Source organism: Anopheles funestus, chromosome 2RL, assembly GCF_943734845.2.
Source record: "Anopheles funestus chromosome 2RL, idAnoFuneDA-416_04, whole genome shotgun sequence".
NCBI classification, from domain to species: Eukaryota; Metazoa; Arthropoda; class Insecta; order Diptera; family Culicidae; genus Anopheles; species Anopheles funestus.
The window spans coordinates 70,443,860-70,467,730 of NC_064598.1; the positions used below are offsets into that span (position 1 = coordinate 70,443,860).

A 23,871-nucleotide genomic window follows, 5' to 3' on the forward strand; every position below is an offset into this window, starting at 1 on the left:
TACATCGCAATCGTTCCGTCTGTCAGGACGTGTTGGATATCTCGTTTCTACGAAAATGCTACAACAAAACCGGTCGGAATGGAGGGACAAAATGCTCGATACAATTTTCAGCTCCGTTTGTTCCCTGAGTGAGATTTTCTTGGCTATTAGAAGTGGATGAAAAGCCACGCAAAGTGAAACGATTTAAGCCCTGTGTTAAACGATATGGCAAAGCGGCAAAGGACCAACCCAGGACGACGACTAGCGGCAGTTTAATCCACGATGTGGTTAGCTTTCCATGTTGGGTAAGGTTGACATAATAAATTTAGATTTTTGTTGCTATCATTTTTTAACATTTTTAATAACCTTTTGTTTTATTTAATGCATACATACAATTACTACTTTTTTTATTCATGAAGAACATTCATTAGGCAGCATTGTTCTTCAATGTTTAAAGCATATTTTTAATACATCGTCAGCATCACATTCCCACGAGGATTATGGAGATTAGTGAGTTTTGCGAATACCTAATCCCTCCGTATATTTCTAGGCCAAAAAAAAAATACTCGCTGGAAGTGGAAAATACACATGATGTGCTTTTAATTTTACCGTACCCATCCCGAAACAGAGCAATTTTGTGCGGAGAGCTTAGTTGAAAAATATGATCGTGAACCTAAATGAAACTGATGGGAATGTTTTCACTGGTATGAAATGAAAATATAATAAGGTGGAAAGTCGAAAATAAGCTGGGAGAACCTGTTTAAGAAAATCCTACTATTTCTGTTTCATTTCTTCTGACATATCGGGAAGATTTCATTGCAATCATCCCTCATATGTATAAAATTGCCTGTTAGCTTAACAAACCCGGTTTTACAAAAGCTGCATCGTACAATTTTTTTGTATTGTTACCATACAGACAAAGGCACATGGCAAATGCAGTGTAAAAGCACGATACAATAAAATGTCCGTGAAAAATTAATTTCTCCGTTTTCCGTCCGGCACAATTATTCGCACAACAGAAGAAAGGACACACTCTCCCATCCAAGGACCAAATGATTATAATATACTTGCATACAAAGGGAAACATCACGTGCATCACGAGTGGTTGCAAGAAACTGCATCAGAAGGAACTGCTTTGTTGCATATGCCTTTGTTTTGTAGTCGGCCCACACGATAATACTACCACTATCCATTTTCCGAGTACCACTCGAAAGAAAACGATGAAAATGAGAATGTATATCACAGAGCATAATGGAACGTTACCTTGAAAATCAAGGATTTCGCGCTTTCGAACATTAGCAGTTGGGCTGCTGAAGCAGTTCGAGGCAAGCATCCGTTTTGCGTTCAACTGGTGTCAAGGGGAAAAAAGGAAAAAAACACACACACAAACACACCAGTGCCAATAGCACTATGTAATGGAAAATACTCGATACGAGAGCAACAAATCAGGAATCTACATCCTTTACCTTCGCACGATTTCAATGATTGCATCGTATCGTTGCCATATCGTCGTACGCCGTTACCAAAACCGTTCGTTCCTTCTTCAAAGTATGTGGTGGTACGGGCATTTGGAGGTGAGCTATATCAAAACTCAAATAATGCAAAAAAGGTAACATTAACTTTCATTGCCACCGATTTGATTTCAGCGGCGGGAATTCGCAACGCTTTTGCGATCGATCGATCGTGATTGCAAGACTCAATATCGGATGGATGCAATCGTGGACATTAAATCACGTTTAGTTCCATCATCCGGGAATTTATTTTCCTTCTCCCGCTTGACCTTGGCACGGGCAACACTTGAGAGTGGTTTAAACACGGTGTGAATTATTTATGCAGCCGTTATTGGTGCATTTTTATCCAGAAACGGAGCAGAATTGAATAATGATCGGATTGTGGAGTAGCAAAATTATCTGAAGGTAAAAACATCTTTATACAATATCGTATAATTTTTTTTAACTACGATAGAATTATTGCTGCTGCGAGTAAATAAAGTCAAGGGAAAGCCTAAAATTGCACCTCAATAAATCTCTTGAGAATGTAGTTCCATAAAACAAAAATTAGATCATACTAATTTCATAACATAAAACAAAAATTTATACGTATTACAGATTTACAATTTTGTTTAAAAAAATTTCATCAATACGGCCGAGCCATTCTACTCGAATAATGAACAATAAAAGATTTAAAATTTATTCCTTCGTTTTAATATTTTTTCTAAGAAGGACTATCAGGCTACGCGGTAAAATAAGTCTAAAATATGGATTAACCGTTCCTCAAAAACAAAAAGGAAATTATTATTAGGAACACATATTTCAAACATATTTGTACTACTACTATTACTTGAACACATGTCTGATAAACAAATTACTGTGGAACTTGGATGGCACACATCGAAGAACCGAGGCTAGATAATTGAAGTGTTATTGTACACACTTGTAATACTTAATGTTACTATTAGTCTACAGCAAAACGTTCACAAGAGACACAGCTGTAAGTATGACAATCTTTGCGATAAAATAGCTAATGTTCCAATAATGCATCCGTTATCATCTGCACAGCACAATGTGTTCAGGATGCTGCAAAAGCTTTATACACAAACCAGGTGTTGGGTGACGGTAATTCGGTTGTCCTTTGAGTATCTTCACAATGTGCTGTTTTCGGGTGAACAAAAAAACGGCTCAGCCTTGGTACAGTGTTGGGTGGTTGAGCGAGATGAAAGCAAAGCAAGCAAAGCTGGTCGTTATACGCATCTCCAATATCATATGTACGATGGAAATGTTTTTTGTCAGCTTGTGACACCAATGGTGTAGTATCGAAATCATGAAATAATAGAAGGCCCCTATCTTGCTAATGCCTTGCCAACGAAGAGCTACGTATGATACAATGAATGGAGTATATTTGCATTGCTATTAACCCTCTAGCTCTATCCTCTAGCCGTTCGCATTCGATTGAACGTGACAAGCATTGATGCTACAAGCACGCATTGAGCTACATTTGACCCTGTACTGTTGTAGTTGGAGAGCACAAGTAAGTAAGGCACCTGTCACAAAAAAATATCCAATTAGACTGAGAACCATACATTGGAAATGATTGCTTTGAATGGAAGCATCTTCAAAAGTTCCATCTTGCTTTATCAACCGTTGTTCAGAAGGTAGAGGAAATGAATTTAAGGATCGGAAATAGACTAGTAATGCATCGGCAAAGTATCGTCTGTTCGGTTTGCATTCCAGTCTTCAATCTAAAAATCACTCACGAAGCTAGCCCCCCATCGTTGGGATTGAAATCGCCTTTACCACTCATCCGAAGAAGATCGGGTCAGCATACCTTCGATGCGAATTATCCTGGCCCTGTGCACCTTGGCAGACAACAAAGAAATGAAAACTTTGCAGACGTACTGTAGCACATTCGAGCACGGCAGGACTGACGGTTATGGACGGGCGAAACTATGCGAAGGAATTTCTCGGACGTCTGAGTCGACACGTTGCTGCACGAAGGAGGGGTTTTTGAACGTTCGGATTTAGGTAAAACGAATAGCAGCTGAGACGCATGTTTGCTTTCTGTCTGGCATGGGAGTCGGTACGATCCGATCCATGGTGGGATTTGTACGAGAATTGGGTTGTACAAGATATATAAAGCAGTGGATTGAAAAGAATAATGCGAGTTGAAACGCTTTTTAAATTCATGCTATGTGCTAGTTATTAATTTTCAAATTACGAATGAAACAAAGCTGCTAATTATAATTTGAATATGCTTTAACGGTATCATTTCAAATATTCCAATATTAAATTCTACAGACCATGCTATAACTTGCTTCTGGGTGCATGCTGCCTTCAAACGCATATTTAAAAGTTCAGATTTCTTTGTTTGAAACTGTCACAACCGTGTGTGAGAGAAAGCAAAAGAACCATTAGGGATTGAGGATGCCGTCTGAGGAAAATCTTTTATTTTTCGCTTCCCAAACAGTATAACTCCCGCCGTGTAATGTGCCTGAGAAGGAGTTTTCTATAGAAATGTTTCACTACAATAAACAGGAAGGAAGGTGAGCTAGAGAAAATGGTTTTATAGTTATGGTTTTTTGCTTTGTGATTTATTTTGAGATTCTTTCACTACAGCATCAACGTAATCATACACAGAAAGTAAACGAAACAAGAAGATAGTTAGGGCCATGCGGTTAGAAGGAGCTATGAAACACATCCAGGGAAGCGTTCAAAGTAGCACAAAACCAGAGCGCCAGTGAAAAGCTGCCTGCACAAAACAGTATTTTCTAGGATAAATCATAAAAGCCGTAGCAAAACAATTATACGGTTCGCTTTTACGAACCGCGAAAGAAAACGTATCCGTTAAAGCTCATTACGAAAGGCGGAAAAAAAACCTTGTGGTTTAGCGACTCTTCTCCAGAAGAAAAAAAAGTTAACAGGAACTAAAACGGTCGATCGGATGAAACCCGGATGGGAAAGCTTTCCTTTGCAGCAAGGATAAAATTGAGTGTTTTTGAGCGACAGTTTGGTTGCACCGCACTCGAGGATGGATTCAATTTTCCTGCTCTATTCCGTAACGCGAGGCGACCGTAGTTAGGTTATTTGATGTTATGCAAAAAATAGAAGCTTTGTTCATCGTCCCGGCACAATGTCAAGGATCGAGATATGCTACACTTCTGATTAATCCTTTATCACACTGACCCACTGTGGTGACCTTAACACGGGCAGTAGCAGAATGGCACCCGAACCCGAAGCAAACAGGGGAAAATGAAAGTAGATAAACTCTCCATTCCGTCGACGCTAATGAAGACAATGGAAGCTCCTTGAAGCCGGGGAGCACAGTGCCGAAGCATTTCTGCTGATTAAATGCTTTCCTATTATTACTCTTGCCCATCTTTCGTACAGCAGCTTTACATCCGCGAGCGATGCACTTTCACACAGAGCACGTGATCTTTATTCTACACTCATTAATGAGCTCCATGGAACATTCGGAATGAGTTTCCACGCGAATCTATTATCGGACAGAGTAATTAAAAGCCCACTCGGCGTAGCACGTTGTCTGGGTAGAATGGAGGCCTGCATGATACATAGAGCATAAAACGTGTCGTTAACACGCGCTACGAGTTTATTCTGCTCAAGAATATCACACACAAGTTATCTCGCTAGTGTTGCGTTATGTGTTAAGCGTGAGCATACTTACCAGGTTCTGTATAATTTGCAACGAAACGAAGAATCTGCAAAAAAAACCAAAAAAAACAAAATTAGTCTTACAGTGGTGTAAAAAAATAATTAAATTAGAGCTTTACGTATCTATCCAAACATAAATATTAAATTCATTTGTCTTTGATTTATTTCTGAAAACAAAATAGTGTATTGAAAATGATGTACAGCTTTTAATTTCCCAATGAAAATTATGTTAACTGTGAATATTTAGAATATTTAAACAAAAGTATACTAAAACAAGTCGATTATAATTCAGGTGGGATCAACTATGGGTTGTCGATTATGAGTTTCTAAAACTCGACACAAGAGCTGAACACCGAGCAGACGGTTGATACAGCTTGATACTGTAGGTCGATTGTTAGCCATAAAATCGTTCTAAACGTATAGAAAAGATAAGGTTATTTTGTGCAAAAACTCTTGACCGCATCATACTTAAACGCAGAGAGACTATCTAGATATGATGCTAGAAACTAGCGAAAGTAAACAGGTGGTAGAAAACATAGATTTCGATAGCTTTTACTGAGAAGAAAAAGATACATTGCTTTAAAAGCAACACAGGGTGGCAAATTCGTAATTGAGTGAAAAGTTTGTTTTCCATCGTCCTTATCTAATACTATTTTTCCACGTACTATCTGGGGATACTATTCGCCAACTAGCGAATGTTTACACGGGACTCCCTATTCTAACGTCAAAGCAAAACATGAAAATCCTGACAGCACACCTAAAGTGCACAATACACTCCAGGCGCAAAAGTGAAGTCAAGAGACAAAGTGCTACTCAACACGGTGAAACTGTAGTTTCAATGCTTAAAAGTTTGTTTACACTCGCCGTGTGATGTATGTGCTCTATGCTGTACCGTGTACATTCCATTGAATTCCATTTTATTGCCATCTACATAGAACGCTCAGGAATGTATCGTAACCGAAAAATGATAAAGACACAACACAAGTGTGGAACAGAAAAGTATAAAACCTACTGCTGTTTCACATTCTCGGTTCTTTTATGAATTCATATGGTCTTCTACCAAATCGTTACAGCGTCAGCATCAGATTGAGGGAAGCGGGTTGTGTATGCTATCCTACAGGCGCTTTCTAAATTGAGCGCTTTGTGCAAACAGCAAAGGATTAAACACATCGCTGTCTGCGCCGCAAAGGACACCACAAAACACTAGTCCTCATCCTCCGTTAGCATTGGCACACCGTCAAGCTTCTTCAGTGTGGGTAACCGCTTCGTCACTTCCCGTACATAGACTGCTTCGTCGAGATTTTCCACTAGCGGGTTACCGGCAAACACCAGATCTTCGAGCGTTCCGGAAATGGCCTGTAGTTTCGCTAGCTCGCCCCAATCACGTACCGAATTGTTCGCCATATAGAGAACCTTCAGTTTACGCAGACTTTCCACTCCCTTCAGTTTGTCGATCAGGTTGTAGCTTATCCAAAGTTCTTCTAGCGTTTCGCCTACCACTTCCTTGGGCCAGCGTATGTGCCGAATATATTGCCACAAATTAAACGAGAAATTAAAGGTTAATAGGTGAAGTTCGTGCCCTTCGAACGGTAGTGTCACATACGATACCACTGAGCGATTTGATGTAGTTACGACCAAGTGCAAGTATTCGCAAGTTTTTCATCCCGTTCAAGCCGGTAATTTTTTCTATCATATTTGACGACAGGCTTAACTTTCTGTAACATTCCATTTTCATTACGCGGAGCGATTTGATGAAGGAAACGATACAAATAATGCATTACAAATTAATGATCCTTCTAAATCTTTTTCTCGTTTTTTCGTTTCTCTCTCTTCTAAAAAAGGGAAAGTGAAAAAACGACACTTACTGACAGTTCGCCAACGTCCCGAGGGTACCATCCATCTTCTCTATCGGTGGCCAGCGGAACTGTAACTGTATGTCAGCTGCTTCGACCGGATCCTGCCCATCGTGTTCTTCATGCCAACGCTTCAGTGCTTCTTTAATCGTGGTGGAACGGGCCATCTTCTTGCTGACAACAATCAGCAGCAACTGCTCATCGCATCAAATCTTCAAATCATTCCAAGTCTACTAAGCAGCTCGCTCACTCGCTAGCGAGAGGATATGCTACATTAACATCCGGTGTGCAAGATACCACCAACTGTCAAACGTACCCTCCACAAACAATCGTCGTCGCCTACTCGGAAATGCGATTTTTCGTACGAAAGCACTGATGTGGGAAGCGATTAATTAATTGCTCCTTGAACGTCCGTCGCAACTGACATGCCTCCGGTGACGACATGCATGAAATCCTGACGGCAATCAAGTGCAAAACTATTTCCGAGTTTATCTCCCTTCATACGATTTCATTGCCCTCCCATATGGTTTACCCAAAAAAAAGTAGGTATTTAAGACACACATTAACGAGCCCACGGTTGTGTATCTTCCAATTGCTGCTGGCAGATAGAAAACTGTCAACTGCAGCAGTTGTGTGGAAACCAAGTGTCGGCTTAAGAGACAGAGAAGCAGTCACACAATAATGATGACAATATACGCCTTCCGTACAACCGTGTAACTTGATGGTGGATGATGATTTTTTTCCCAACATCTAAAGTGCAAAACAAATTGCGATACAAACTGCTGCTGGTGTCAACTTGGAGAACGTTATGCGAAGGAGTTAAGGTCCTTCCCTAGCACTCCCTTGTAGCAAACAAGCGTTGGAAGGGGTGACTGTAACTTACAACTTTATTGCCTTTCTGTGCGAAAATTTAATAACATCATTTCGCCCTCTTATGGCCGTGACTCAAATGAAGGAAGATATATAAGTTTGGTTAAGAAGGCTTCAGAGTCACTACTGTTCAGAGAAAAAGTAACAAAATCATGTACAAATCTGTTGCGACAGTGTAGACAGTCTGTGAAATAGTTTTTCCCTTGTTAAGTGCAGAATCTTTTCGCACATTCTACACACAGGCAAAATATAATACAGATGTCATCTCGGAACGTTCAGAACTGCTAGTGTTGCTCAGCATGCGAAGTAGAGAAAGTTTATGCGTCGAAAAAGTCTGCTTTTGCACTTGTGATCCGCCTTAACGATACTATTGAAGAAAATTTACTTGCAACATAGTTTTATCAGGTAAATACATTGAATTTATTTCAATTTTTAAATTTCCCTTAACGCTGGCGTGTATTTCTATGTATTGTTTTTACATTTTTAACGATTTCTTAAGATTTCTAAGGAATAAAAACATTTTATTAACAACTCTTGGTAACACATTCAAAAAATGTTATACTCTTCCACGCTAGAGCATAAAAATCTTGCGCTAAATTTCACTTTGCTATGTGTGAAATCACATAAGTTAACTTTTAGTCCAAAGCGTAGCAGATGTGCAAATTGCATACGAAAATATAATCGTCTAGCATTCCTTCACCTGCAGTTCATGATTGTAGTCGTTACAATTTCATTATAGAAGTATGTCCCATACTGCAAATGAAAATTTCAACATTCTTGCACGGTTCCTCTTCGTCAGTGGACAAACTTAGATACCTACCTATACCCGTCACAATAGCTTTTGCCATTAATTACCGGCGAAAGCGTATCTCAAAAGTGACAGATTTATGATGTGTCGCTAGGCATAGCAAGCCGCATCGTTTACGCTCGGTACATTGGAATCGCAGTAACCGCATACACCCAGCATGCTAGGTACCGTTCGCAGCAACAACGAAGCGTAATGAGTACAGAACCACACTCGCAAGCACAGGAGGTTGACAAAGTGCTGCGTGATATAGCCCTCAAGAACCTACAGCTGCGACGACTCTCTAGTGTCCTGCTGGTGGATTCCGAATTTCTGCGCGTTTGTGACAAATTCGACGAAGTGAAGCGTACGCTCGAGCAGGCAAATTGCGAACAGATCGATCGATTATCCATCGATAGTGAAACGGAGGATATCATTTCGTTATTGGAACTGAAGGTTAAAATACTGCAGCGTTTAGGGCGAGGCTGTTTGGTACGGATAAGCAGATACAACGACGCACGTAAGGAAGATCCACCAGAACTGCAGGAAACAAGGTTCAAGGAGCGCTTAGAGACGTTAGTAAGCATATTGGTGTGAAGAAGAAAAAAGAGTCCAAATATTATATTTGCTGCAATTTGTATGTTACAGAGCACTTAAACAACTGCACAGAACACACAAGCACTTTCGACAGAATGTTTTAGATATCATTTGGGCTGTTGGCGATATTTATCAACTACAGGAAATTGAATCCTTGCTGAAGAAGACAGATTTTCTGCATGGTATTGTTTGTAAAAATCATCGAAACTGCTTGCACGTACTGGCATCAACCAATCTTGATCACACTATTGAGCTCAGCTGTGTACGGTTGCAGTTTGCAGCTAACTCGCTTCTAGTTCTCGCACTGATTCAGTTCCGTGAGCTCCTCGATATAATGGACAATGAGGGAAGTGTTCATACAATGCATGCAAAGCTGCAGGACGAGATACGACGTTCGTTGAATGATATCCAGGTGAATGAGGAAGAGCTAGCATCACTTCGCCAGAAACTGTTCACCTCAACAGACAGTCTCACAGCGCAGCGAAGCATTGCCATTGAACAACGAGAAAAGCATGGACTTGATCTACAGGAACATTTGCGCAATATCGATCTACTCGAACTAGATCGGAAAGAGATTGAAGAGCGTGTTACCCGATTAATCGAAGAGAGGGAAATAATCCAGATGCAGTTGGAAGAGCGACGTCGCCTACTTCAGGATGGTATGCGTGAGATTGTCCGCTTAGAGCACCTGATAGACCAGATCGAGCAGGAAATATCGGAGCGTACTGTGAAGTTCCAAGAAGAAGCGCAACGTCTCGAACAACGAAGACTGGATATCCTCAACGATGATACCCTTAGTCCCGAAGAACGATCCGCGTTGCTGGCTGAATGTGATGCAGAAATGCTTGAGCTGCATCAAACACACACCAGTGACATTAATGTACTTGGAGTTCGCTGTGATGAGCTGAAACGTCTGTCCAAATCTCTTGCCACTGATGTAGACACATTTCGTGATGAAGTAGCACAGAAGCATCGTGACCAAATTGCTGAACTAGAACGCCAAAAAGCACTTGCTACGACTCCCTCTCAGATAGCACTGTTAGAGGCCCAGATACAGCAGCAGCAGGCAGAATTTAACGAAAATCTTACAATGTTGAATCGTGCTCAGAATCGCACAGAATACTTATTCGACGAGCACGGGCGATACTTTCTTAATGAGGCGGGTGAACGAATTTACAAACGCGATTCTCGAGCTTCTGAGTACTGCCTAGGGCCGGATGGTGAATGGATTAAAATTTCTTCCGCGGCCAGCCTCCAAACAGACGAAAATGGTGTTTACTTTATAGATAAATTCGGACAGAAAATTTACCAGCGGCAGCACTTCACTGACGCGAATGGGGAATACTATCTCGATGAAAATGGCACACGGGTGTACATCGAAACACCAACCAAGCCAACGTTGAGTGTATCGAGCGAATTTCCCTCTCCATTCCGGCGAACCGAACCGCAACCAACGACCAGTTCGCAATCATCCATTTCAGATCAGGAATTTGTTGAAGAGTCGGAATCAATGCAAGAACTGCGAGAGCGAGCTGCTACTGATGTGGCCTATATTGAGAAAACCGTAGGAATTGCACTACGGAAAGGATTGGCTGCTCTTGCCCGAACGAAACCGGAAGATCCAATCGGTTATCTGGCGGATTACTTGGCGCTATTTCAAAGGAACGCGTTGGAAACAAAGCGCCGACAGCAGTTGCTCGAACGACTTGGATTAAATGGAAGCGATTGTACAACGGAAAGCCGGATATAAATATGTTCAATACGGAAAAGATTTTCTTGATTGAAAATAACGCCAGCTACAGCCAGGGAAACAGTAACATTTTTCAATTATTGTGCTACTCAGAGAAAAACATACTAGATTTTCCGTTACTTTGAAATTATTTAGTTCATTAAATTTGAGGCATCGTAATGCCCTTAGCAGGATTTTGTGAAATAAATTATTTTTATAAATTTAGTATAAAGTGTTCGAGCTGCAAATATTATGGTTGTTGTTCGAAACATGTGAAATACATGGAAATGTGTTTCATGTGAAACACCCTCATTATTTACCGACATATCATATTTTCTTCAGGTTATATGGCACCTGGTGGTGACACGAACAATATGTCGTTACAAATTTCAATCACAAAAGGGTTTACCAAAATGGTAAAAAAAGTTGGTGTAAATATTGATCAATCAATATCTGCTTGCTTTTGGGCTGTGTATTGTAAAATCATGCATGTCTTTTATGACACTTGGAAGCTCTCTTTTCACAGTCAAAAACGGTGCAAATGATGAACATTAATTTTCCGTTGTCTGTTTAATGAATATTTGATTCGAGTGCAATGTGCCAAAAATGTATTAATCTTTCACAGCTGGTAAAGTTACAGTATGTTTCTATGGTTGAAAGTCCAGTTAAAGAGGGGTTTTGCAATAAATTCTAAGTTTATTGATCTTTAACCTCTTGGTACAAGCTTTCAAATGGAAATACAAATTATGTACCGGCCGATAGATGTATGAATGTAACTTAGAAACACGGCGCAAAAGGTGTTTGATTCCCAACATGAAAGTAAAACGACAGGCAGCAAACTCACTGGTTCGATCATTCTGTGAGTTTGAATTAGCAAAGATCATGAATCGAGGAAAACTGGGATGCTTTATTGGAGCAATAATCACAACCATATATTATCGTGATCTATTTCACACCGTTATGCGAATGGTTCGGTAGGGTAAAGTTGTGCGCTGGGACCAATCGATTTTCCTTCAAGTGGTAAATGCTAAGTTTGAGAAAGTCGAATGGTTGTTTGCTTCTTCATTTGTTTCGTATGTTTTATTTTACAAGATTTACTCACAATACTGATGAAATTCTGTAGCAACAGTGAAGGAGTTTTATCGAAAATCATCGACAAGGTGCTTGAGAAAAACCGAAATAAAAACGAGCCTAACCACATTTCTAGTTTTCGACTGTTTCCTCTGTTCCTTCCAGTCATTCGGCTGCCTGGCCCAGCTGGATTAGGTTGATAAAATAAATGAACATCGTGTATCAATTCATCCGTCTTCCAATTCAGTGGTGAGACTTCCTCTGCGTATCTCAAAAAAAGGAAAACAAAAACTCTGCAATAGGAAGCAAAACCTTTCAGGAGACCAAAGGAAATTTTGCACTTACATAAAATTACACAACGTAAAGTGATTGAAGTCTTGCCAAGGAAGATTTGAACTAACAACACAATGCAATTCCAAATATATTTTTTACCATGATCTAACAATATTTAACAAAATCCCAATATGATCATAAGACTAAACCTTTAAGGGTTATTCATAGTACAAATTGGTCAGCTTTCCGGACGAAATAGTGTCAAAACCAATGTGGTAAAAATTCCTATGTCCATATCCGGACGGACTAAACGAACAACTGCAACACATTTTCGGTGGTATTCGGTGGGGGACATTCTGTTCTCCTCCAGTAGACGAGTTTTGAGGAATACCATCAGCATCCTCGTGTCCATCATAATCATCGTCTGACCAATTTTGAACGACGGTTCGTAAAAGATTCATCGCCACACTGGGAACGCATCTGTGTGATGTTCAACTTTTTTCAATTTTACTGTCGGCAAAGGCACTCGCACTGAGCTCTTAATTAAATCAGGATGATGTCCGAACAGAACAGATGGTAATATAGAGGAGAAAAAAAATACACAGCTTGTGTTTGAGTTTTTCTGCCGGATAAAACTTTTCTACTAACGCGTTTTGCTCCACTCGTAGTGATTTGGATTCGTTCCTGTTTGTGTGTCGAGTTTCTTTGAATTATTTGATTGGGACCCAAAATATTCCCATGCTAATCCAAATTAACGGAACGCTTACAGGCAGGTAAATAATTTAAATTAAAAACGCCTATATGGAGATGTGATCTTGATTCATTAATTATATTAGAACTTAATTTTGAGGATGAAATATTATCAGACGTTATCTTAGAAGAAATTACTTGCTTATTAAATTATGCTCGTTGAGATATCGTACGTTGTTTAAATGAATTGCATAGACAATTTATTTTTAGCTTGAAATTCCTATCCTTATTGTTACAAGGCTGATGTAACACCTCACTCAATACCTCCAAGCAACAGAGGATCACACCACATATTTAACCAATAAACCGAGATTATGTTCCGGATTAAATAATGTTCACCCAACCGAGGCAAGAACCAAGTAACCCAAAGCCCCACAAAAAAAAAACCTTAAACAAAACACTTTGCGTTTATGAAGCCTCTTGTCAGGATTTGTGATGGTGTACTTGGTATTTTACCATATTCGTCTGCCGCTACTACAGAAGGACCACAGAAGAGTACTTAAATTTTGCTGCCATTACTCAAGGCTATATACGATAGGAGAAGAAGGACTTTAAACAAACCACTGGATTAAATCCATTTTCGCTTAAACTCCAGTAATCAAACCAGATTGAACCAGTTGCGTAAACATACTAATACAACATAGCATCTTCCTTCGAACGAAGCACATCGCTCGTGAAATATGTTAAAGAACACAAAATAAAACAAAAGTCTATAAAAATATGGATGAATTGCTGCTCTGGGGTAAAATGAAATAGTTGCTTTAAGCAATAAGGGACATGTAAATTTAATTTAAAATTCTTTATCATATCGAAACAGTTGGGTTAAATTAATGCAATTTGTGAAAATATAAACTATTATATGAACAAAATCATGAAAATTAAACCATTTGTAAACACCGCATAAATTAATTACAATTTATTCCCTCCATCTTCATGCTATCGGCCACCACCATTTCATCGTACATGCATCGAAAATACTGCCTCGTCGAAATGCATACCACTTGAGTGAACAAGTAAAACTAATTAAGCAATGTATTTGGCGCATTCAAATAGAAATTAATTTTCACTGTCGATTAATTTGCAATTCCTATTTCGCCCAGGGCAGCGAGCGACCTTCTGCTTTGCATGATATTAATTTCCTTTCTTTCGGGACGAATCACTCGAGGAAAATAGGCAATTGAACGGTTGATAATTTGAATGATAATATGCTTGTCTGGTACAAATAAACCATAATAGCTATCAATAAAACATGCTTGTTCAATTCTTTGGTAAAACTTTTCGACATGTTCCACAATTTTGTTTCATCTTCATTTGATGAATTTTCCTCGTTATTGTCTTTTCCCCAAATTATTTTATTGTAAGTAGCATCAGTGGTGTATGTGACGCTAGTTCCACATGACAGGACCCTAAAAAAAATCCATTCGAACTCTTCATAACAAAAACTAACTGTCTAACTGGTTTAAACATAAGTTTAAAATGCGGCCAGGCTCTTCCTTACACATGTAAAAAATATTGGATTTATTAAAAAAAAACATTTCTTAAAAAAAAATAAAACACTTGCAGCTAAAATGGTCACATGAAACATTCGACTGAAACGGAAAAGAGAGATTTTATTTCGGCCGTACCATTACTTTCATGATTCAATTTTCTTACGCTGTCAGTCATAAATTTCGACAATCTTGGTGTACTGCGCATCAATCGATCTATTTTAATGTTCCACTAGGAGACAAAAATTGAACGAATGTTTCGATGGTAGAAAATGAAAATTGACAAGGGGAAGAGATAGGACGATAAGTAAAGCTATGCTTACCCTCTAAAGGCAAACATTGTATTTCAAACAATAAAAATTGCCTGTTATAAGCAATCTTACCATTAATCTGTTGATTTTTATAACATAAACAAATCAAAATTTGTATAAATAAAACAACATCTATGATGAGTGCAAATAGGGACAACGGTTGAACTTAATTTATTTTCAAAACAACAAACAGTGTTGTATATCATCTCTGAAGTTGTAAACTAAAAACGAGTTCTTCCTAATGACCCTCATCACTGCAATTCTGGGAAGGATTTACGAGTGAGATGAAATTGTCAGATTGCTTGCAAAGTAACTTTCCGATTCATTTGAGTCACGATAAGAAACTTTCCGAAGAAACGCATCGTGAAGGGGTGTACTCCTTTCATCATTTTTCAGACTAGGAACCCGAAATGAAATGGATCCCCAACTTGCTATAAACGATATTACTTTTCGAGTGTTGTGTTTATCGTGTAAAAAGATTTACCCAAAAACTGGAAGGGATACCGGCGAATGCGAAGATCCTTCGCATACGAACTGCTTTTGTCTTGCTTTTGGAGAGATACTTTTGCGAAGCGTAGCTGATACGTGAGCTGGACCGAATATCAAAACCAAAGGATCTGGAGGTTGTACAATAGAGTTCAACGTAAACTTTACTTACTAAATACTCAGATGTACGGTAGGACAAACGCAGAAATGCGTTCGTTTTAAGAGGAAAAGGAGATCTTCTTAGAATTGTGTTCTGCTTTTCAGAAACGAACCGCGAATATGTTACTTCATGGCCAACAGTGTATGTGTAGGGAATTCGTTTTTAGCTGTCCCTATAAGGAACCCTTTGTTACGGTGCGTTTCCTACCACATCCACGTAGAAGTAAAAGTATCAAATTTTCCGGTATCCATCGGTTTCGATACGATTGCCATTGACAATCGCTCCGTACTATCGTAAACGGTTAAGGTTGTACCCTTTCTTATAGCCTATTCTAGTGATGGGTACAGCTGTTGGAAACTCAAAAAAAGTGCGGGAAAGCCTCCATGATAAAATACAGCAGAGCGTTCGAAACATTGTCAGTCAATACCAATTTAAACTGTGAAAAATCAGAAGAAACTTTGCGGAAAACTGTGAAAAACTCCAATTCGAAAAATTACTCTAAAAAACTCTGTGAAATCATTTGATAAAACCTTAAAGATCCGGAGTACCTTCGGTAGCTTGTTTTTTGGACTAGAATCCGATTTTTTCAACTTCGGAATGAATTCATGATTCCACTCCGGAGTTCCCATCACTAGCCTTTTCACTTTCGTGGTATGCAAGCAAATACCACAAAAGATGAGAATTGACGTAACAAATTATGTGATTTCGCGGGAAGTGGAATAAAACGATCCCCTATGGAGATTGTACACAGAAACATCATCGAGTTTGAAAAAAAAATGAAAAATATTTTCAAGAACGATTTTAACAACATCGATCGAATATTGCTCATGCGAATTATCAAGGACTTGGCAGTCCTGGAAAGGAATCAAAATATATTTTAATTTTTTTTCATAATTATAAACTTCTACATAAGAATTACAACACATTGAATACGAAATAAGTTATGTTATCGCGGAATAATATTAACTTTAAAAGCAGATACATAAATTGTAAAAAAATACAACACCGAAGTACCAAGACGTCACTTTCACCAAGAGTCTAAGGAAGTACTGGTGGTTTTTGCTAAAAGTAACTGTTTTTTTTATTATTATCAGAGTACAAATGAGATAAAATATGCATACTTGGAACCCAACGCACACTACTCATCAACACGCGTAAACCGTGCTAAACCAAGTGCACCAAAGACCATGAGACATTGTTTGACGAAAAGAAGAAAGCTTCTGTCAACATAACACGAATGAGAGCGTCACCCCACAGAAATTTGCCTTCGTTTCTTATCTACGACACTGCAGCGTTCGTACAAGATGCAAAACAAGAACCGTACACTAAGCGACCGATGATGTTTCAAAATGGTTCCGTTGGATGACGCATAAAGAGTGCTACAATGCCAAATGTACAGTCCAAGGTACCACTTCTGCATAAATGCGAGAAAAGTGCAGAAAAGGCACAAAATCAGATAGCTGGTACGGGATCCGGCTACGACATATTTCAAGTCGTCCTACATTTCTTTATGTTTTCAAAAGACTCGGAAAAAACGACACAAACCTTCAAATTGTCTTGCCGAACGAATGGAAGTGTTAAAATGAGATGCATAATGCAAACGGAACGACACATACCTCATGGCAAATTTTACATTCAACGAGTTTTGTCTTATTTTTGTTGCCGGGCGTGAACAATATACTTTATTTCAGTTGATCCTGTTTTGTCAAATAAGTAAGCAACAGTTTAAACGACTTTTCTCTGTAAAATTTAACTATTAAATTTTGTTATAATATTTCTGCTTTAGCAAGGGATTCTCTAGGGTCAATTCAATAGGGAGGCAACTAAAGAAGACTTTACATCAGTTCCACACGTAAATTTCAATTTGCTTCAATCGAGCGGAAGGGAAAACATCCGTTCAAATATCCTGAATGAAAAATGATTTTTCTGCAATAATTTGCGAAAAATTAAATAACCGACGTGAACATTGGCACGATTGAAACATCCGGAAACCGGAACGTGCGAATATTTGGTTGATGGTTTGAAAAACAGAGGTCAACAAATCGAGAATTTTAATGTAATACCTTCACAACCAAAAAGTATTAAATTTAACAGAAACCAGAACCAGAACAGAAACAATTATTCTTTATTGAAATGAAATAAAAGAATAGAAATGGCGATCGATTATATTGTCCTGTTTCGTTGCGACACCATTTTTACTCATTTTTCATTACAATATACACCAGACCACAAACTGGAAAGGATAAATTTCGGAGAAACGAGTTGGTTAAATACTGCAAGTAATGAAACATGATCATATTTCAATATTTTTTTACAAAGTTTCTCTACCGTCAATGTCGTTTCACATTTACCAATGTACCAAATAAAAAAAGGAAACCGACACGCTGCACTAACGCGTCTTTATCATGCTCAACCGCCCATCACACTTAGGACAGCCACGACTTCGACGAGCTTGAACAGTTGGATCAGCATTTTATGTCAGTGTGTCACTCTCACTTGTCCAGTATCAGTTTTCGGCAAAAAAAAACGCAAAAGCAGCATCCTGCAGGCTGCTACTAGAGTTCCCGGTTTTCGAAATTCCAAAATTTTCTTCCAACCAACTCAGAAGCTGCCGTAAGGAAGCTGGATTTTTCATTCCGAGAATGAAATCTATCGCCCCGACAGTCATGAGATGGTGGTAATGTTCCGGTGTCTGGATGCAGAAACGACGAGGAAAGTGTTGCCATTATCTAATTAAAGATAATTTATTGTAACGAAGCAACGAACGGTTGTAACGTAACTGTTCGCTTCTGGCAGGAATCTCTTTGATGAGTTTCATAATTACGAAAATAATTGTCGTCGAATTTCAACCGATAATCTTATTTCGGTTTTGATAACATGAATCTTTATAGCAGACTAGTTGAACAAAACTATTGAAAATAATTCATTCTGTTTTCGTTTACTGCAAACAAAAACATTAATATTAAGCACAGTAACTATTTTATACAATGTAAGTATTATATACAATTATTGTTTACGAAATATATCAAACATAGTATCGTATAATAGTTTAGTAACTTTACTCAGCTGAAACAGTCGCATGGTACCTTGTTTAAGCTTTCAATGTAACACACCGAAAGTCGTGAATCGAAACTCATCTCAGCGGCGAACAAATTATATACTTTTGTTCGTTGCTTAAATGCAATAAACATTAACAAGAAGCAGGTTATACTAATCCCTCCTGAATCTACTCTGGTTAAAGGAGCTAATGACATGTTTATGATCGAAACAAAGTTATGATAAAAATGTTAAATGACGTAGCTGTCGACAGAAGATGGTCAATAAAAATGCAATAAAATAGCTACACGAGCGCTCATTTAGCCGATTATGTACTGACAATCATTGCTACTATCAAAATACCCATAAATTTTGCCATAAATTTTGTATTCCGTCCGTCGTCCGTTAACGTGGGACACACGCTTTTGTCAAGTTTTGCGAGACACACATATATATATCCGCGTTCCCGTGTGATTTAGGAATATTCGTACAAAGTCATTCCGGTTCGGTATTTATTCTTTTCCAGCGACATAAATAATAAGCCTCATCTTACTCGGTTTCGTACCCAATTGGGGTTTTCTTCTGAAGACGTTTCATATCGACAAGTTTATTCTGTGCCGCAGTTTCCAAAATATTTCGAAACCAACCAGAAACGTGAGGAAACTTTTATAAAAAAAAAATACTTCTTTTTTCTTTTTATCTCCTAACACGGAAGTTAGAGGAATCGGTATAAGGCGACGTTCATCTTCTAACATACACCGAAGTGACGTGAACATTGGTTACACACGATTCAAAACCGTCGCATAACGATCGAAAGATGTCGTCGGAGCTCAGTTACTTGGCGATGGTTTAATAAACGTTGTAATTCTTAAATTATGTTTCGCACGCCATTTTCCACATTGTGCCTTAGCTTCCACCCACCAACGACTTAGTAGTGGATGCAATCGAATAAAGGGCCGACGTGGTTTATCTGATGCTGTACATGTTGAAACTTTTTTACTCCTCCGTCTCCTAAACTGTCGGAGCTTGATGGGAAAATTGTCAAAACATTTATTTTCTTCCATTGTCGTCAGCCGACATGGTAATTTGCTGCGAAATACAAAGCTCCAACACAATCAGCATAGCGATAGAATTGTTTTTTTGCTTATTATTGTGAAGCCTTAGGCGTTTAGTCGAGGTTTTTTTGTCGTTGGTATTATCATAAACGAACGTGAACAATATCCTATGAAAACTTTAATTTTTATGAAAAAAAAATATTGTACTGTTATGCTCAACTGTATCAACATATTTTACAGTTCTACAAAAGGATAACTCTATTAATAAATTCACGAACGTATGTCTGAAATGTATTTGTTTTACAAACGATATTTGACAGCGATAACAACAAGATACTCAAATTTGAAGTTTACCAACCATAAAATACAGTAATAAAATAGCACTGAAAAGGCTGTAAAACATGACCCGTAAAAGGTTAAACTTGTTGAAAGCTTTTTTGTTTGTAAGGAAAATTTAACACCCCCATCAAGCATCAATGAGCTATTTGCGATTAAAAGTTGTGTCTTCTGACGTTGCATGCCAAATACGAAATACTTTACACCATCCTCCATTAAGTAGTTTAACTCTAATTTCTTCCAAATGCTCAACGGATGCTCAACAGAAAGTTCCACAGCATCCGGTATCACCAATGAAGCTTTGGTTAAAGAAATTAAAATTATTTTCCTCCTTTTCTTTCCTGGCTAAACTCGGGACGGGAAACAGCTGTTGTCGTAGGGTTTTGGGATAAAATGGTAAAAAAAGCATTCCTTCCTGAGACACGTTCAAAGCATGACGCATCCTCGTCTAACGAGAAGCTGCTGATGGAAATTAAAATTAATTCAATAGAATTTCACCGTTTTACAGCGACAAAGAAAGCTAACGACTTATTTTTTTTATGATTTGAAAAATAAAACTGCAATTTTATACCGTTTTTTTAAATATTTTTCTATTTAAGCTTATTGATACCGCAGGATCTAGCAGATATTTAAGTATTCAACTTTATTAAAAGAAAACTTTCAAAATCCCAAAGTAATTGAAATTTGATTTCAAAATACTCACCACCAAATAAGAGATCCGTTTATGATTAGCAGTGTCCTGAAAGAAGAACAATAATTCTGGTGAGTTGGATTGACAAGAATATTTTTCTTGCTTTTAAGAAGATAAGTTTTTGTACCCCAGGTACTCTAAATGATTTATTTAAATACAAATATGCAATAAGGTATCATTTCTCAATTTAAATACATTCTCATAAACCATTTTCATAAGCACAATAATGACTTCCGCAAGTGTCATTAGTAAGTGGTTTCTATAGGAAAGAAAGAAATCGATAAACCCCATTCAGTATACAGTGTAACAGAACTCACGAATGGCGCTTGAAAGATGCCACAAGTAGACAAACATTATACGCCATTCATCCTCGACAAATACTTGGATGCCGCCGACGATGTACAAAGGAACGGTAGAATCAGAGGATCTTTGCTCTTGATAGCAAACAACCCCCAACAAAAAAAACATACACACACACACACACACACACACAGGAAGCATCCCCATTTTAACCCATTTACTGTCGGCTAATGGGAGAAGAAATTTATGGGCCAAGCGCATTTTATGCACCAATTTCTAGTTGCCACGTTTCACTTTGCTTTCTTTTGACTACTTTTAACGAGAGGACATGAGAAACGAAACCATAAATTGGTATAACGAGGACTGAGCGCGAACTAAGCGTGTGCACTTCTTAGTTCCCCAAAAATATCCTGGCTGAGTGGAAAAATTCCTTTCTCTAGATCTTTATCATTGTCAAACTCTTATACGACAACGTGTGCTACCAGAAGGCACACAGCGGTGCAAGCTTAAGAAAATTGTCTAGAGTGGGGTGTTCTCATTGCTCATTTTATGCGACAACTGCCTGAATAGTAGCTTTCATATGGCGTAATTTATGGGCAACGTTTGGCAAAAAAAAATCGAGAAGAAAAATGGGCAAATCTTTATCGGATATTATTGGTGCTAAAAGTCAGGCTAACTAAGTTCTTAAATATTTTAATTAATTTTTGTAAAACAATTCGGCACAAATTTGAAGTTTAAAGGGCAAAGTTTTAAAGAAGTTCCAACACCTGGGATCTAATGATGACGTGACACGTCATCCCATGTGACATGATTTGTTGTTTGGGGTCTTCAGAAACAATCTCGATTTATTCTAATTAATAAACTTTCCTATCAAGATGAACCCACTGAGAATGGTTGTAAGTGTAACCGTCCAAAAGGGTTGCAACTTCTATGAAGAAAACATGATCTGAAGAAATCTACAAACAAGTGTCATTTATCATCAACCAACCCGCGATGGCTGTGTGTTTAAAAGATGTAATTATCTTACAACAATAAAAGAGAACAAAGTGACAGTATTTAAAGGAGGAAAGAAACTACCATAGCATTACTCAGATTAGTGATGTTTAACGTTCTTATCTAAAGCTGTCCACCTTTTTGTCTCAGACATTCGCCGGGCAACGCTATTGCTAAATTACACTAATATCCGACACCAAAACTGATGCAAAACATTAAAGTCTCCCCGAAGAAACATAATTATTGAAGGCAGCAGAAAAAAGACTCATTCGAAATCGATCCATTCGGCTATTCGGTGGGCCGAGATTGTGCCCTTCGCCGAGAGACAGATTCAACGTAAATGATGATATTCCCTTCTCTTGTCGGTTGATGGTTATGATGTTACTGATTATGTTACGATGATTGTGCTGCATTGGTGATTAGATTCGTTCGTTGCCTGTTGCTTGCACAGCGTACAGGATCTTATAGCGCAAGGAAAAAATAAAACTAAATCCGCCCCGCAGTCTCAGGAGAAAAAGAGCACATCGGATAATCGAAACAATGGACGATGTCTGGTAAATATGGCAGTAAGGGGCGGGTGGGAAATTAATCGAATGAAATATGCATAAACAAATTACGCAGACAATTGTTGGGTAGCGTAACGAATAACTGTGTGGCCGAGGAAAATGTGGAGTTTCATTAGGTTTTTTGGGGGAACGCTTAGAACGGGTAATTTGATATCGTGTAATTGACAGAATAGAGTTAGTCATAAAAACACACATCTGTATGAGGGTGTGATGTCAATTTGATGGTATATTTTCATCCCGGCACAATTACCCTCTAATTTTGCGAAAAAACGAGCAATACGGTTTTGCGACACAAAGTTGGGCTTTGACACGGTGGTGGTGGTGCATGAAGGAAATCAGAAGGGGGAAAAAAGCAACAAACCACCCCCCGCAATCACGCAAAGTGCCGTGAAAAGGAACACGCGCCGGCACGAATAAATTACCATCATTAAAGTAAAGAAATTACGCGGAAACAACAATCGAACGGGACGCACCGAAGACGAAACCGTACGGCGACATCGATTGAAACAATGCACCGTTTAGGATGGAGAAAACAGGAAAGGGAGAAACAAAAGGGAAATTAATTGTTTTCCATGGTTCGGAAAAAAGAATAAACTAAAATGTAGTCAAAGGAAATCGCCGCTATCGAAAGGGGTAAACGTGTCTCCTAGGTTCAATAACCTAAAAATTCTTCGGGAAAATTCCCGTGCGAAACATTCCCGATGGACACAATGTAGTCCTTTTTCCCGTTAGCTTTCCATCACGAAACAATGTAACAGGGGATGCAGATGGCTGTACTTTGTGTGACATTTTTGCAAAAAGAATAGAAGAAAGTACGCAAAATCTTCTTCGAATGTCACCGACCTGGCGCGGGACAAGTCTTAAGGGGTTTAGCATATTTGATGGGTGTCAATTTTGTTACCATGCTTCAAACTTTCCGTATCAACATCAGTTCAGCTCCGTGGACATTGACATATGTTTGGTCGTGAAGTGTATATACAGTGAAAAATGTAGTACTGAAACTTAGAGCTCTTACTTAAATAGTTTAAATTTAGAGATTTCAGAAAATTAGTTTGTGCCATAAATTCAGTTGCCCAATTTTACTCAATTTGCTTTTTTATCATAAAAATTAACATTTCATTTTTAACTTTAATATTTATTCAGAAAATCCAGTATACTCAGAAAACCAAAACTTTAAAAGCCCCTCAGACAACTAAATAAATAATTTCCTCAATATTTTTTTTCCATTTCATACTTACTACTTAACAAAAATAATAAAAAAAAACAACCGTGAATCGTGCCGTGATTGAAAAAGACTGCGCAGCAGACCAACATTAATGGCACCTGTGTTCAAAAACCATTTTCCAAACACATGTCACGTACTGAGCGAATGTGCGGGT

The 23,871-nt window shown here is 38.4% G+C and overlaps 3 protein-coding genes across 8 annotated transcripts in view; 1 reads left to right on the forward strand and 2 right to left on the reverse strand.

The window, feature by feature from the left end:
* The window catches only part of LOC125764416 (CD63 antigen-like), a 71,778-nt gene that overhangs the window by 23,044 nt on the left and 24,863 nt on the right, over positions 1-23,871 (reverse strand). For 4 of the 6 annotated variants that reach the window (XM_049428642.1, XM_049428646.1, XM_049428643.1 and 1 more), the window contains 2 exons: positions 20,646-20,681; positions 5,158-5,191 (listed from right to left, as the gene is read on the reverse strand). The gene's annotated coding sequence lies outside the window, so the exon portion shown is untranslated. The remainder of the gene's footprint in view (positions 1-5,157; positions 5,192-20,645; positions 20,682-23,871) is intronic. The other 2 variants (XM_049428645.1, XM_049428644.1) reach the window with 2 other exon arrangements.
* On the reverse strand, positions 6,157-7,267 carry LOC125764418 (dynein axonemal light chain 1-like). The gene is made up of 3 exons (XM_049428647.1): positions 7,010-7,267; positions 6,748-6,859; positions 6,157-6,647 (listed from the first exon to the last, which is right to left on the reverse strand). Exons 1-3 carry the CDS (start codon positions 7,162-7,164, stop codon positions 6,348-6,350), a joined length of 567 nt encoding a protein of 188 aa, XP_049284604.1. The 5' UTR covers positions 7,165-7,267; the 3' UTR covers positions 6,157-6,347.
* On the forward strand, positions 8,743-11,217 carry LOC125764412 (uncharacterized). The gene is made up of 2 exons (XM_049428635.1): positions 8,743-9,226; positions 9,300-11,217. The coding sequence occupies exons 1-2, from the start codon at positions 8,868-8,870 to the stop codon at positions 10,996-10,998; spliced, it is 2,058 nt and encodes a 685-aa protein (XP_049284592.1). The 5' UTR covers positions 8,743-8,867; the 3' UTR covers positions 10,999-11,217.